The 16106-nt window shown below is 58.8% G+C and overlaps 1 protein-coding gene across 1 annotated transcript; it reads left to right on the plus strand.

Annotated features, from left to right (window-relative positions):
- Nucleotides 1-972: 972 nt before the first annotated feature.
- LOC117011360 (kallikrein-14-like) lies at nt 973-14882 on the plus strand. Its single transcript, XM_033086722.1, has 7 exons — nt 973-1039; nt 2668-2772; nt 9234-9396; nt 11788-11973; nt 12128-12189; nt 13367-13503; nt 14684-14882. Exons 2-7 carry the CDS (start codon nt 2670-2672, stop codon nt 14831-14833), a joined length of 801 nt encoding a protein of 266 aa, XP_032942613.1. The 5' UTR covers nt 973-1039; nt 2668-2669; the 3' UTR covers nt 14834-14882.
- Nucleotides 14883-16106: the final 1224 nt, after the last annotated feature.

Raw genomic sequence — 16106 nt, forward strand, 5'->3', positions numbered from 1 at the left:
GGCTCAGGACCAGACTCAGGCTCAGGACCGGGTTCAGCATCTGAACTGGGATCAAGATCAGGACCAGGAGTGGGATCAAGATTAGGACCAGGCTCAGGACCGGACTCAGGACCAAGCTCAGGACCAGGGTCAGGACCAGACCCGTGACTAGAACCGGGCTCAGGACCAGACCCAGGACCAGGCTCAGGACCAGACCCAGGATCAGGACCAGGCTCAGGACCAGGCTCAGGACCAGACCCAGGACTAGGACCAGGCTCAGAACCGGGCTCAGGACCAGGATCAGGACCGGGCTCAGGGCCGGGCTCAGGACCGGGCTCAGGACCAGGACCGGGCTCAGGACCAGACCCAGGACTAGAACCGCGCTCAGGATCAGAACCAGGACCAGGACCGGGCTCAGGACCAGGCTCAGGACCAGGCTCAGGACCAGACCCAGGACCAGGACCAGGCTCAGGACCAGGACCAGGACCAGACCCAGGACTAGAACCGGGCTCAGGACCGGGCTCAGGATCAGGCTCAGGACCAGACCCAGGGCTAGAACCGGGCTCAGGATCAGAACCAGGACCAGGTTCAGGACCCGGTTCAGGACCAGACTCAAGACCGGGCTCAGGATCAGGATCAGAACCTAGAACCGGGCTCAGGACCAGACCCAGGACTAGAACCGGGCTCAGGACCGGGTTTAGGACCGGGTTTAGGAGCAGGACTGGACTCAGGACCAGGATCAGAACCAGGACCAGGCTCAGGACCAGACCCAGGATCAGGACCAGGCTCAGGACCGGCTTTAGGACCGGCTTTAGGACCGGGACCGGGCTCAGGGCCAGGCCCAGGGGCGTCTCCCCGCGCGTTTCCGCGGTCCCATCAAAGCCGGGTCTGTCCCCCCCCGCCCCCGCCCGGTCCCGTGGGATCCTCCCGGGGGATCCTCCCACGGCTCCTGAGTCACCTCCCCTCCCCCACCCCCCGCCCATCCCCCCCCCCCGCCCATCCCCATAAATAATCCCGGCTCGGCTCGTCCCGGATCCTGCCCGGCCCGGCCCTGGCTCAGGTGAGTCCGCTCCAGGTGAATCCCGGGATTTCCAAGGCTCCCATCCCCTTTTTTTTTTTTTTTTTTAAATTCCCACGGAATTCCTGGGATTTGTTTTGGTGGGGAGGGGGGGGGGGGGGGGGGGGGGGGGTGGGGTTGGTGATTCCCGAAATCCCGAACTCCCAAATCCGGCGGGAGGATCCAAGAGGGCAAAAAATCCCACCTGGATCTCCTCAAAATCCCACCTGGATCCCCTCAAAATTCCTCCTGGATCCTTCCCAAAATCTCACCTGGATCTCCCCAAAATTCCTCCTGGATCCCCTCAAAATCCCACCTGGATCTCACCTGGGTCGTTCCCAAAATTCCACGTGGATTCTTTCCAAAATCCTCCTAAAACTCCACCTGGATCCCCTCAAAATTGCACCTGGATCCCATCTGGATCCTCCCCAAAATCCCACCTGGATTCCCAAATCCCACCTGGATCCCAAAATCCCCCCAAAAAATCCCACCTGCATCCCAAAATCCTCCGAAAATTCCACCTGGATACCCTCTGGATCCCCCAAAATCCTCTTGAAATCCCCCCTGGATTCCCAAATCCCACCTGGATCTCACCAGGATCCCAAAATCCCTCCCAAATCCCACCTGGATCCTCCCAAAATCCCACCTGGATCCCCCCAAATCCTCTTGAAATCCCCCCTGGATTCCCAAATCCTACCTGGATCCCACCTGGATCCTGAAATTCCACCTGGATCTCACCTGGATCCCAAAATCTCCCCCAAATCCCACCTGGACCCCCCCAAAATCCTCCGAAAATTCCACCTGGATCCCCCCCTGGATCCCAAAACCCTCCTGAAATCCCCCCTGGATCTCACCTGGATCCCAAAATTCCCCCCAAATCCCACCTGGACCCCCCCCAAATCCTCAAAAAATCCCACCTGGATCCCAAAATCCCCCCTGGATCTCACCTGGATCCCCCAAAATCTCACCTGGATCCCCCCTGGATCCCAAAATCCTCCCAAAAAATCCCACCTGGATTCCAAAACCCCCTCTGGACCCCCCCTGGATCCCAAAATCCTCCGAAAATCCCACCTGGATTCCCAAATCCTACCTGAACCCCCCAAAATCCCCCCCAAAAATCCCACCTGGATCCCAAAATCCCACCTGGATCTCACCTGGATCCCCAAAAATCCCATCAGGATCCCAAAATTCCCCCCAAATCCCACCTGGATCTCAAAATCTCCCCCAAATCCCACCTGGATCTCACCTGGATCCCCAAAATCCCTCCCAAATCCCACCTGAATCCCCCAAAATCCTCCAAAAATTCCACCTGGATACCCCCTGGATCCCAAATCCCCCCCAAAAATCCCATCTGGATCCCAAAATCCCACCTGGATCTCACCTGGATCCCAAAATCCTCCCAAAAAAATCCCCCCTGGATCCTTCCTGGATCCCCAAATCCCACCTAGATCCCCCAAAATCCTCTGAAAATTCCACCTGGATCCCACCTGGATCCCAAAATCCCCCCCAAAATTCCCCCCAGATCCCACCTGGATCCCAAAAATCCCCCCAAATCCCCCCCGGATCCCGCGGGAATAACCCGGGGGGGTCCCACCCCTTTAACCCCTTCATTCCCGATTTTTTTTCCCCAGGAATGGCTCCCCATGGACCCGGAGCCTTCGGCTCCATCCCCCTCCTCCTCCTTCTCCTCCTGACCCCGGCGCGGGCTCAGGGCACCGGGAACGGCAGCCAGGAACGTGAGTGACACTTGGGAATTGTCCTGGGAATTTCAGGAATTTGGGAATATCAGAAATTGCAGAATTCCTGCTCTCCCTCCTCCTCCTCTTCCCTGGAATCTCTGGGAATTTTTAAAAATTTTTTAAATTTTTTTTAAAATTTTTTTTTCTTTTTTTTTGGAAAAGCGGTTTTGGGGTTTTGGAGAATTTCCCAAATGGGATCCAGAAGGAAATTTTCTTTCTTTTTTTTTTTTTTTAAGTTTTTTTTTTTTTGGAAAAGCAGTTTTGGGGTTTTGGAGAATTCCCAAACGGGAATCTGAATGGAATTCCTGGGGATTTTCCAACCAAAACTTCACATCTGAACCCAAATCTGGGCAAATCCAGGAATTCCCAAACTCTCTCAGGGATGAATTCCCAAACCCTCTCAGGAATAAATTCCCAAATTTGATGGGAGAATTCCCAAACCCTCTCAGGAATAAATTCCCAAATTTGGTGGGAGAAATCCCAAACCCTCTCAGGGATAAATTCCCAATTTTGGTGGGAGAATTCCCAGCGATTCCAGCCCCCAAACCCCAAATCCAGGATTTGTCCCCCCAAATTCCGGGCTGGGGCCGTGGGAGGCGGCTCCAGGGCCGGATTCCAGGCCCGGGAGGCTCCGGAGATCCCCACCAGTCCAAACCAGTCCCACCAGTCCATTCCGATGTCCCAATCGCGGTTGGGACACAGCGGAGGAGGAGGGGGAGGGGGAGGGTGGGTGGAAACCGGGGAGAGGGGTCGTGACCTCCAGGGGGTCACGGGGTCCAGGTGGTCACGGGACCAGGTGGTCACAAGTTCAGGTGGTCATGGGGTCAAGGAGGTCATGAAGTCCTGGTGGTCATGGGAATCAGGTGGTCACTCTCAAGGTGGTCACAGATCAAGGTGATCGTGGGTATCAGGTGGTCACAATGTCCAGGTGGTCACTCTCAAAGTGGTCATGAGGTTCAGGTGGTCACAGGGACAAGGTGGTCACGGGGACCTGGTGGTTGCAATGCCTGGGTGGTCACTCTCAAGGTGGTCATGGGAATCAGGTGGTCACTCTCAAGGTGGTCATGGGGTTCAGGTGGTCACTCTCAAGGTGGTCATGAAGTCCAGGTGGTCACAATGTCCAGGTGGTCACAGAGTTCAGATGGACACTCTCAAGGTGGTCACAGATCAAGGTGGTCATGGGGACCTGGTGGTCACAATGTCCAAGTGGTCACTCTCAAGGTGGTCATGAAGTCCAGGTGGTCACAGGATCAAGGTGGTCATGGAGTTCAAGTGGTCACTTTCAAGGTGCTCACAGGGTTCAGGTGGTCACAGAGTTCAGGTGGTCACTCTCAAGGTGGTCATGAAATCCAGGTGGTCACAGGGTCAAGGTGGTCATGGGACCAGGTGGTCACAGGGTGACCATGGTGACCATGGCCAAGGTGGTCACTCTTAAGGTGGTCATGAGGTCCAGGTGGTCACTCTCAAGGTGGTCACTCTCAAGGTGGTCACTCTCAAGGTGGTCACTCTCAAGGTGGTCATGAGGTCCAGGTGGTCATGGGGTTCAGGTGGTCACAGATCAAGGTGGTCATGGGGACCTGGTGGTCACTCTCAAGGTGGTCACAATGTCCAGGTGGTCACTCTCAAGGTGGTCATGAAGTCCGGGTGGTCATGGGGACCTGGTGGTCACAGGGTCCAAGTGGTCACTCTCAAGGTGGTCACAGATCAAGGTGATCGTGGGTATCAGGTGGTCACGATGTCCAGGTGGTCACTCTCAAAGTGGTCCTGAGGTTCAGGTGGTCACGGGGACAAGGTGGTCACGGGGACCTAGTGTTCGCAATGCCTGGGTGGTCACTCTCAAGGTGGTCATGGGAATCAGGTGGTCACTCTCAAGGTGGTCACAGGGTCCAGGTGGTCATGGGGTTCAGGTGGTCATGGGGACCTGGTGGTCACAATGCCTGGGTGGTCACTCTCAAGGTGGTCACAGGGTCCAGGTGGTCACTCTCGAGGTGGTCATGGGGACCTAGTGGTCACAGGGTCCAAGTGGTCACTCTCGAGGTGGTCATGAAGTCCAGGTGGTCACAATGCCTGGGTGGTCACTCTCAAGGTGGTCACTCTCTGGGTGGTCACTCTCAAGGTGGTCATGAAGTCCGGGTGGTCATGGGGACCTGGTGGTCACAGGGTCCAAGTGGTCACTCTCAAGATGGTCATGGGATCCAGGTGGTCACTCTCAAGGTGGTCATGAGGTCCAGGTGGTCACTCTCAAGGTGGTCACAGGGTCCAGGTGGTCCCAGAGTTCAGGTGGTCATGGGGTCAGGTGGTCACTCTCAAGGTGGTCATGAGGTCCAGGTGGTCACTCTCAAGGTGGTCATGGGGACCTAGAGGTCACAGGGTCCAGTGGTCACTCTCAAGGTGGTCACAGGGTTCAGGTGGTCACAGTGTTCAGGTGGTCACTCTCAAGGTGGTCATGAAGTCAAGGTGGTCACAGGGCTCAGGTGGTCACTCTCAAGGTGGTCACAGGATCAAGGTGGTCACTCTCAAGATGATCATAAGGTCCGGGTGGTCATGGAGGCCAGGTGGTCTCAGGATCAAGGTGGTCACTCTCAAGGCAGTCACAGGATCAAGGCGGTCTCAGGATCAAGATGGTCACAGGGCCCAGGTGGTCACTCTCAAGGTGGTCACAGGACCAGGTGGTCACTCTCAAGGTGGTCATAATGTCCGGGTGGTCACGGGGTCAGGTGGTCATGGGGCACGGGTGGTCACTCTCAAGGTGGTCATGAAGTCCAGGTGGTCACTCTCAAGGTGGTCATGAAGTCCAGGTGGTCACTTTCAAGGTGGTCACGGTGTTCAGGTGGTCACAAAGCCAAGGTGGCCACAGATTCAGGTGGTCACAGGTCAAGGTGGTCAAAGGGCCCAGGTGGTGACAGGTTGACCATGGTGACCATGGCCAAGGTGGTCACAGTGTCCAGGTGGTCACAGTGTCCAGCTGGTCATGGGGCCAGGCGGTCACTCTCAAGGTGGTCACAGTGTCCAGGTGGTCACTCTCAAGGTGGTCACAGCATTCAGATGGTCACAGATCAAGGTGGTCATGGGGACCTGGTGGTCACAATGTCTGGGTGGCCACTCTCAAGGCAGTCATGAAATCCAGGTGGTCATGGGGTCAGGTGGTCACGGGTCCAGGTAGACAAGGGATCAAGGTGGTCACTCTCAAGGTGGTCACTCTCAAGGTGGTCAAAGTGGCCCTAATATCCAGGTGATCACCAGGTCCAGGTAGTCAGTCTCGAGGTGGTCATGGTCAAGGTGGTCACAGTGTCCAGATGGTCACTCTCAAGGTGGTTGCAGGTCAGGGTGGTCACTCTCACAGTGATCACAGGGTCCAGGTGGTCATAAAGCCCAAGTGGTCACTCTTAAAGTGGTTATGGTCAAGGTGACCACAGTGTCCAGGTGGCCACAGTGTCCAGGTGGTCACAAGGTCCAGGTGGTTGTGGTGGACATGGGATCAAGGTGGTCATGAAGTCCAGGTGGCCACAGCTGAGGTGGTCACAGTGTCTGGGTGACCACGGCCAAGGTGGCCACAGGTCCAGGTGGTCACAGGTTGACCATGGTGACCATAACCAAGGTGGCCACAGGGCCAGTGGGTCACTCTCAAGATGGTCAAGGTGGCCACAGAGCCAGGTTCAGGTGGTCACTCTCAAGGTGGTCACAGGGCCCAGGTGGTCACAGGGTGACCATAACCAAGGTGGCCACAGTTTCAGGTGGTCACTCTCAAGACGGTCAAGGTGGCCACAGCCAGGTTCAGGTGGTCACTCTCAATGTGGCCACAAGTCCAGGTGGTCCCAAGGACAACGGGGTTGTGGTCAAGGTGGCCACAGGGTCCAAGTGACCCCAGGTGACCCCAGCCCCCCCGGCCCCCCATTCCTCGTCCTTTGCCCACCTGGCGGGGCCGGAACGTCCGGATTCCACCTGGAGCCGCTCGGGCACTGCCAGCGCCTCAGGTGCTGCTCACCTGGGCAGGTGAGGGGCCCTGACCCCACCCAGCTCACCTGGGCAGGTGAGGGGCCCTGACCCCACCCAGGTGAGCTGAGAGACCCTGACCCCACCCAGCTCACCTGGGCAGGTGAGGGACGCTGACCCACCCAGCTCACCTGGGCAGGTGAGGGGCCCTGACCCCACCCAGGTGAGCTGAGAGACCCTGACCCCACCCAGCTCACCTGGGCAGGTGAGACCCTGACCCCACCCAGCTCACCTGGGCAGGTGAGGGACGCTGACCCACCTGGGCAGGTGAGACCCTGACCCACCCAGGTGAGACCCTGACCCCACCCAGCTCACCTGGGCAGGTGAGGGGCCCTGACCCCACCCAGCTCACCTGGGCAGGTGAGGGACTCTGACCCACCCAGCTCACCTGGGCAGGTGAGACCCTGACCCACCCAGGTGAGATGAGAGACCCTGACCCACCCAGCTCACCTGGGCAGGTGAGGGATGCTGACCCCACCCAGGTGAGCTGAGAGACCCTGACCCCACCCAGCTCACCTGGGCAGGTGAGGGACCCTGACCCCACCCAGGTGAGATGAGAGACCCTGACCCACCCAGCTCACCTGGCCAGGTGAGACCCTGATCCACCCAGCTCACCTGGGCAGGTGAGGGACGCTGACCCACCCACCTCACCTGGGCAGGTGAGACCCTGACCTCACCCAGGTGAGATGAGAGACCCTGACCCACCCAGCTCACCTGGGCAGGTGAGGGACACTGACCCCACCCAGGTGAGACCCTGACCCCACCCAGCTCACCTGGGCAGGTGAGACCCTGACCCCACCCAGCTCACCTGGCCAGGTGAGAGACCCTGACCCACCCAGCTCACCTGAGCAGGTGAGGGGCCCTGACCCACCCACCTCACCTGGGCAGGTGAGACCCTGACCCCACCCAGGTGAGAGACCCTGACCCACCCAGGTGAGATGAGAGACCCTGACCCCACCCAGCTCACCTGGGCAGGTGAGGGACCCTGACCCACCCAGGTGAGGGGCCCTGACCCCACCCAGCTCACCTGGGCAGGTGAGGGATGCTGACCCCACCCACCTTACCTGGGCAGGTGAGACCCTGACCCCACCCAGGTGAGCTGAGAGACCCTGACCCCACCCAGGTGAGACCCTGACCCACCCAGGTGAGACCCTGACCCACCCAGGTGAGCTGAGAGACCCTGACCCCACCCAGCTCACCTGGGCAGGTGAGGGACCCTGACCCCACCCAGGTGAGACCCTGACCCACCCACCTCACCTGACCCCACCCAGGTGAGGATAATGTCGATGACGTCACCAGGTGAGGATGATGTCGATGACGTCACCACTTCCGGGACACCTGATTGGCCGGTTCAGGTGAGGGGTTCACCTGACCCCACCTGGATCCAGCCCAACCCCAAAAAATTCCCCCAAAATCCCAAATCGGCGTTTCTGGGCGGTTTGGGTTTTTCTGCTGCAATTTCGGACCCAAAATGAAAAATTTTTCCTTTTCCTCTTGGATTTCCCTCCATTTTTCCGTTTTTCCCCGTTTCCCCATTTCCCATTTTTCCCAATTCCCCCCATTTTTTTCCCCCTTTTTTCCCCATTTTTTCCATCATTATTTTTCCCTCATTATTTTTCCCCATTTTCCCCCATTTTTTCCCCATTTTTCCCTGTATTTCCCATTTTCCCCAATTTCTCCCATTTTTCCCCCATTTTTTCCCTGTTTTTCCCCATTTTTTCCCCAATTTCCCCCATTTTTCCCCATTCCCCCATTTTCCCCAATTTCCCATTTTCCCCAATTCCTCCCATTTTCCCCCGTTTTTCCTGTTTTTTCCCCATTTTCCATTTTTCCCAATTTCCCACATTTTCCCCGTTTTCTTTCCCCATTTCCCCCGTTTTTCCCCCGTTCCCCATTTCCCATTTTTCCCAGTTTCCCCATTTTCCCCCCATTTTTCCCATTTTTCCCCATTTCCCATTCCCCCATTTCCCATCTCCCCATTTCCTATTTTTTCCACATTTTCCCCATTCCCAATTTCCCCATTTCCCATTTCCCCATTTTCCATTTTTCCCAATTTTTCCCATTTCCCCAATTTCCCCATTTCCCATTTTTCCCCATTTCCCCATTTCCATTTCCCATTCCCTTGTTTTTTCCCCATTTCCCATTTCCCATTTTTCCCATTTCCCATTCCCCCATTTCCCATTTTTTCCACATTTTCCCCATTTCCCATTTTTCCCAATTTCCCCATTTCCCATTATTCCCATTCCCCCATTTATTCCCTGTTTTTTTCCCATTTTTCCCCCATTTTTCCCATTTCCCCCCATTTTCCCATTTCCCCATTTCCCATTTCTTGCATTTTTTCCCATTCTCTCCCTGTTTTTTCCCATTTTTCTCCCATTTTTTCCCATTTTTCCCCCATTCTCTCCCCATTTTTAACCACTTTTTCCCAATTTTCCCATTTTTCCCCCATTTTCCCATCCCCGCAGTTCCCGAGGAGGACGAGTCGCGCATCATCGGGGGCCGGCCGTGCTCGGTGGCCCAGCGCCCCTTCCAGGTGGCCCTGACCAAGCGGGGACAGATCCTGTGCGGGGGGAGCCTGGTGGGGGCCAGGTGGGTCCTGACGGCCGCGCACTGCAGACAGCCGCTCAGGTGAGACCTCAAACACACCTGGGGACACCTGGGGACACCTGGGGATACCTGGGGACACCTGGGGACAACTGGGGACACTTGGGATATCAATAAACACACCTGGGATATCAATAAACACACCTGAGATAGCTACAGCACACCTGGGATAGCTCTAGCACACCTGGTGGGGGCCAGGTGGGTCCTGACGGCCGCACACTGCAGACAGCCCCTCAGGTGAGACACCTGGGGACACCTGGGACACCTGGGGACACCTGGGATATCAATAAACACACCTGGGGTACACCTGGGCACACCTGGGATACACCTGAGATAGCTACAGCACACCTGGTGGGGGCCAGGTGGGTCCTGACGGCCGCGCACTGCCAGCAACTGCTCAGGTGAGACACCTGGGGACACCTGGGATATTGATAAACACACCTGGGATAGCTCTAGCACACCTAGTGGGGGCCAGGTGTGTCCTGACGGCCGCACACTGCAGACAGCTGCTCAGGTGAGACACCTGGGGACACCTGGGGATACCTGGGGACACCTGGGGATACCTGGGGACACCTGAAATACACCTGGGGACACCTGGGATATCGATAGACACACCTGGGATAGCTCTAGCACACCTGGTGGGGGCCAGGTGGGTCCTGACAGCAGCACACTGCAGACAGCCCCTCAGGTGAGACCCCAAACACACCTGGGGACACCTGGGATACACCTGAGATATCGATAGACACACCTGGGATACACCTGGGGACACCTGAGATACACCTGGGGACACTTGGGCACACCTGGGCACACCTGGCTGGGAGGTGACACGTGTCCCACCTCACCTGTCCCATGATTTCCACCTCACCCACCCACCCCACCTGTGCCCCACTGGGTCCAGCTCACCTGTCCTGTCTCACCTGTCTCAGCTCACCTGTCCCAAGGTGTTCTGTTTCACCTGCCCCAGCTCACCTGTCCCCTCTCACCTGTCTCACCTGTCCTGTCTCACCTGTCTCAGCTCACCTGTGCCCTTATTCCCCTCTCACCTGTCCCCTCTTACCTGTCCCCTGGAGATCTACCACACCTGTCCCCTCTCACCTGTCTCACCTGTCCCCTCTCACCTGTCTCACCTGTCCCCTCTCACCTGTCTCACCTGTCCCCTCTCACCTGTCCCCTCTCACCTGTATCTCACCTGTCCCCCAGGGAGCTGCAGGTGCTGATCGGGACCAACACCCTGCAGGCAGGTACGGGCCAGGTGTGCTCACCTGTCCCCTCTCACCTGTCCCCTCTCACCTGTCTCATCTCACCTGTCCCCTCTCACCTGTCTCACCTGTCCCCTCCCACCTGTCCCCTCCCACCTGTCCCCTCTCACCTGTCCCCTCTCACCTGTCTCACCTGTCCCCTCTCACCTGTCTCACCTGTCCCCTCTCACCTGTCCCCTCTCACCTGTCTCACCTGTCCCCCAGGGACCTGCAGGTGCTGATCGGGACCAAAACCCTGCAGGCAGGTACGGGCCAGGTGCGCTCACCTGTCCCCTCTCACCTGTCCCCTCTCACCTGTCTCATCTCACCTGTCCCCTCTCACCTGTCTCACCTGTCCCCTCCCACCTGTCCCCTCCCACCTGTCCCCTCTCACCTGTCCCCTCTCACCTGTCTCACCTGTCCCCTCTCACCTGTCTCACCTGTCCCCTCTCACCTGTCCCCTCTCACCTGTCTCACCTGTCCCCCAGGGACCTGCAGGTGCTGATCGGGACCAAAACCCTGCAGGCAGGTACGGGCCAGGTGCGCTCACCTGTCCCCTCTCACCTGTCCCCTCTCACCTGTCCCCTCTCACCTGTCCCATCTCACTTGTCCCACCTGTATCTCACCTGTCCCCCAGGGAGCTGCAGGTGCTGATCGGGACCAACACCCTCTGGGCAGGTACGGGCCAGGTGCGCTCACCTGTCTCACCTGTCCCCTCTCACCTGTCTCACCTGTCCCCTCTCACCTGTCTCACCTGTCCCCTCTCACCTGTCCCCTCTCACCTGTCCCCTCTCACCTGTCTCACCTGTCCCCAGGGATCTGCAGGTGCTGATCGGGACCAACACGCTCCGGGCAGGTACGGGCCAGGTGTGCTCACCTGTCCCCTCTCACCTGTCTCACCTGTCTCACCTGTCCCCTCTCACCTGTCCCCTCTCACCTGTCCCCTCTCACCTGTCCCCTCACCTGTCCCCTCTGTCCCCAGGGATCTGCAGGTGCTGATCGGGACCAACACGCTCCGGGCAGGTACGGGCCAGGTGTGCTCACCTGTCCCCTCTCACCTGTCTCACCTGTCTCACCTGTCCCCTCTCACCTGTCCCCTCTCACCTGTCCCCTCTCACCTGTCCCCTCTCACCTGTCCCCTCTCACCTGTCCCCTCACCTGTCCCCTCTGTCCCCAGGGATCTGCAGGTGCTGATCGGGACCAACACGCTGCGGGCAGGTACGGGCCAGGTGCGCCGCGTCTCGCGCCTCCAGGTGCACCCCGGCTACGACCCGCGGCGCAACGACAACGACTTCATGCTGCTGCACCTGGACGCACCTGTGCGCTTCGGGCCGCGCGTCAAGAAAATCCGCGTGGCCACCAGGTGTCCCCGCGCCGGCCAGAACTGCAGCGTGTCCGGCTGGGGCACCACCAAGTCACCTGGAGGTACCTGGGCACACCTGGGGGGGTCAGGGGTTACCTGGGAGGGCTCAGGTGTGTCCCAGGTGTGTCCCAGGTGTGTCCCAGGTGTGCCCCAGGTGTCCCCGCGCCGGCCAGAACTGCAGCGTGTCCGGCTGGGGCACCACCAAGTCACCTGGAGGTACCTGGGCACACCTGGGGGGGTGGGAGTGCACAGGTGAGGCTCAGGTGTGTCCCCAGGTGTGTCCCAGGTGTGTCCCAGGTGTGTCCCAGGTGTGTCCCAGGTGTCCCCGCGCCGGCCAGAACTGCAGTGTCAGCGGGTGGGGCACCACCAAGCCACCTGGAGGTACCTCGGCACACCTGGGGGGGTCAGGGGTTACCTGGGAGGACTCAGGTGTGTCCCAGGTGTGTCCCAGGTGTGTCCCAGGTGCCCTGCACCAATCAGAACTGCAGTGTGTCCGGCTGGGGCACCACCAAGTCACCTGGAGGTACCTGGGCACAGGTGTGGGGGGTGGGAGGGCTCAGGCGAGGGTTCAGGTGTGTCCCCAGGTGTGTCCCAGGTGTGTCCCCAGGTGTCCCAGGTGTGTCCCAGGTGTCCCCAGGTGTGTCCCAGGTGTGTCCCCAGGTGCGTCCCCAGGTGCGTCCCCAGGTGCGTCCCCAGGTGCGTCCCCAGGTGTGTCCCCAGGTGTGTCCCAGGTGAGGTCCCAAATGTCCCCAGGTGTGTCCCCAGGTGTGTCCCCAGGTGTGTCCCAGGTGTGTCCCAGGTGTGTCCCCAGGTGTGAAAGGAGCTGGGGCGCCCTCACCTGGCCAGGTGAGCCCTGAGCAGATCCCAGAGCGGGTCTGGAACGGGGAAATCCCGGGAATTTTGGAGTCCCAGCTCACCTGTGCTCACCTGTGCTCACCTGGACAGGTCTGGGTTCCATCAAAATTGGGAATGGGCCCAAAATGGGGAAAATCTGGGAAATTTTGGGTGCCCAAAAATGGGAATTTTGTTTTTTTTTTCTCTCACCTGTCCCTCACCTGTCCCCCACCTGTCCCACCTATCTCACCTGGACAGGTCCAGGCAGGTTTTGGGCTCCACAAGAGCTGGGAACGGGCCCAAAATGGGGAAAATCTGGGAAATTTTGGGTCCCAAAAACGGGAATTTTGGTTTTCCCTCTCACCTGTCTCTCACCTGTCCCTCACCTGTGCTCACCTGTCCCACCTGTGTTCACCTGGATGGATCCAGGAAGGTTTGGGAGCCACAGTGGAGCTGGGAACAGGTCCAGAATGGGGAAAATCTGGGAAATTTTGGGGTTTTTTTCCCTCTCACCTGTCTCACCTGTATCTCACCTGTCCCACCTGTCCCACCTGTGCAGCCAAGCTCCCGCGGGACCTGCAGTGTGCCCAGGTGCAGACCATCGGCCCCGAGCAGTGCGCCCGCGCCTACGGCAGCGCCGTCACCCGCAACATGTTCTGCGCAGGTGTGCCCCAGGGCGGCGTCGACTCCTGCCAGGTGAGTGCCAGGTGGGACAGGTGTGCCCAGGTGTGCCTCAGGTGTGTCCAGGTGAGTCCCCAGGTGTGTCCCAGGTGTCTCTCCAGATGTGTCCCCAGGTGTGTCCAGGTGAGTCCTCAGGTGTCCCCAGGTGTGCCCCAGGGTGGCGTCGGCTCCTGCCAGGTGAGTGCCCCAGGTGTGCCCCCAGGTGTGTCCAGGTGTGCCCCAGGTGTGTCCAGGTGTGTCCAGGTGTGCCCCAGGGTGGTGTTGACTCCTGCCAGGTGAGTCCCTCAGGTGTGCCCCCAGGTAGGAGAGGTGTGTCCCCAGGTGTGTCCCCAGGTGTGTCCCCAGGTGTGTCCCAGGTGTGCCCCAGGTGTGCCCCAGGTGAGACAGGTGAGTCCCTCAGGTGTGTCCCAGGTGTGTCTCCAGATGTGTCCCCAGGTGTGCCTGAGTGTGTCCACAGATATCCCCAGGTGTTTCTCACCTGTGTCTCTCACCTGACTCACCTGTCCATGTCTCACCTGTCTCACCTGTCTCACCTCTCACCTGTCCCTCTCTCACCTGTCTCACCTGTCCCTGTGTCACCTGTCTCTCTCACCTGTAGCTGTCTCACTGGTATCTCACCTGTCTGTCTCACCTGTCCATCTCTCACCTGTATCTCACCTGTATCTCACCTGTCTCACCTGTCTCTCACCTGTCTCACCTGTCCCTGTGTCTCACCTGTCTCACCTGTCTCAGTTGTCCCTGTGTCACCTGTCTCTCTCACCTGTAGCTGTCTCACCTGTCTCTCTCTCACCTGTCTCTTACCTGTTTCTCTCTCACCTGTCCCTCACCTGTCCATGTCTCACCTGTATCTCACCTGTCTGTCTCACCTGTCCATCTCTCACCTGTCTCACCTGTATCTCTCACCTGTCTCTCACCTGTCTCTCACCTGTCTCTCACCTGTCTCACCTGTCCCCTGGGGTCTCACCTGTCTCACCTGTCTCTCACCTGTAGCTGTCTCACCTGTGTCTCTCACCTCTCTCTCACCTGTCTCTCTGTCACCTGTCCATCTCTCACCTGTCTCACCTGTCCCTCTCTCACCTGTCTCTTACCTGTTTCTCTCTCACCTGTCTCTCTCACCTGTCTCTCTCACCTATCTCTCTCACCTGTATCTCTCACCTGTCTCACCTCTCTCACCTGTCCATCTCTCTCTCCGCAGGGTGACTCCGGGGGCCCGTTGGTGTGCGGGGGTTTCCTGCAGGGCGTCGTGTCCTGGGGCATGGCCGTGTGCGGCCAGCGCGGACACCCGGGGGTGTACAGCAACGTCTGCCGGGCCAGCGGCTGGATACGGCGGGTCATCAGGGAGTGACCGACTGACCAACTGACCAGTGACCCACAGTGACTGACAGTGACCAACTGACAACTGACAGTGACCCACAGTGACCAGCGCGGACACCCGGGGGTCTACAGCAACGTGTGCCGGGCCAGCGGCTGGATACGGCGGGTCATCAGGGAGTGACCAACTGACCAACTGACCACCGACCACCAGTGACCAACTGATAACTGACTGACTGACAACTGACAGTGACCCACAGTGAGCCACAGTGACCCACAGTGACCAGCGCGGCCACCCGGGGGTGTACAGCAACGTCTGCCGGGTCAGCGGCTGGATACGGCGGGTCATCAGGGAGTGACCAACTGACCAACTGACCAACTGACCGACTGACCGACCGACAGTGACTGACAGAGACTGACAGTGACCCACAGTGACCCACAGTGACCCACAGTGCCCAGCGCGGACACCCGGGGGTCTACAGCAACGTCTGCAGGGCCAGCGGCTGGATCCGGCGGGTCATCAGGGAGTGACCAACTGACCGACTGACCACCAGTGACCGACTGACCAACTGACCAACTGACCAACTGACCAACTGACAACTGACCAACTGATAACTGACAGTGACCCACAGTGACCCACAGTGACCCACAGTGACCAGCGCGGACACCCGGGGGTGTACTCCAACGTCTGCCGGGCCAGCGCGTGGATACGGCGGGTCATCAGGGAGTGACCAACTGACCAACTGACCACCGACCACCAGTGACCAACTGACAACTAACAGTGACCCACAGTGACCCACAGTGACCCACAGTGACCCACAGTGACCAGCGCGGACACCCGGGCGTGTACAGCAACGTGTGCAGGGCCAGCGGCTGGATATGGCGGGTCATCAGGGAGTGACCAACTGACCAACTGACAACTGACCAACTGACAACTGACAGTGACCCACAGTGACCAGTGACTGACAGTGACCAGTGACCCACAGTGACCAGCGTGGACACCTGGGGGTCTACAGCAATGTGTGCTGGGCCAGCGGCTGGATACGGCGGGTCATCAGAGAGTGACCAACTGACCGACTGACCAACTGATGGACTGACAGTGACCCACAGTGACCAGCGCGGACACCCGGGCATATACAGCAACGTCTGCCGGGCCAGCAGCTGGATACGGCGGGTCATCAGGGAGTGACCGACTGACCGACTGACCGACTGACCAACTGACCAACTGACAACTGACCAACTGATAACTGACAGTGACCCACAGTGACCGACAGTGACCCACAGTGACCCACAGTGACCAGCGCCGA

The sequence above is a fragment of the Catharus ustulatus genome, unplaced genomic scaffold (genome assembly GCF_009819885.2).
Source record: "Catharus ustulatus isolate bCatUst1 unplaced genomic scaffold, bCatUst1.pri.v2 scaffold_119_arrow_ctg1, whole genome shotgun sequence".
In the NCBI taxonomy this organism is placed as follows: domain Eukaryota; kingdom Metazoa; phylum Chordata; class Aves; order Passeriformes; family Turdidae; genus Catharus; species Catharus ustulatus.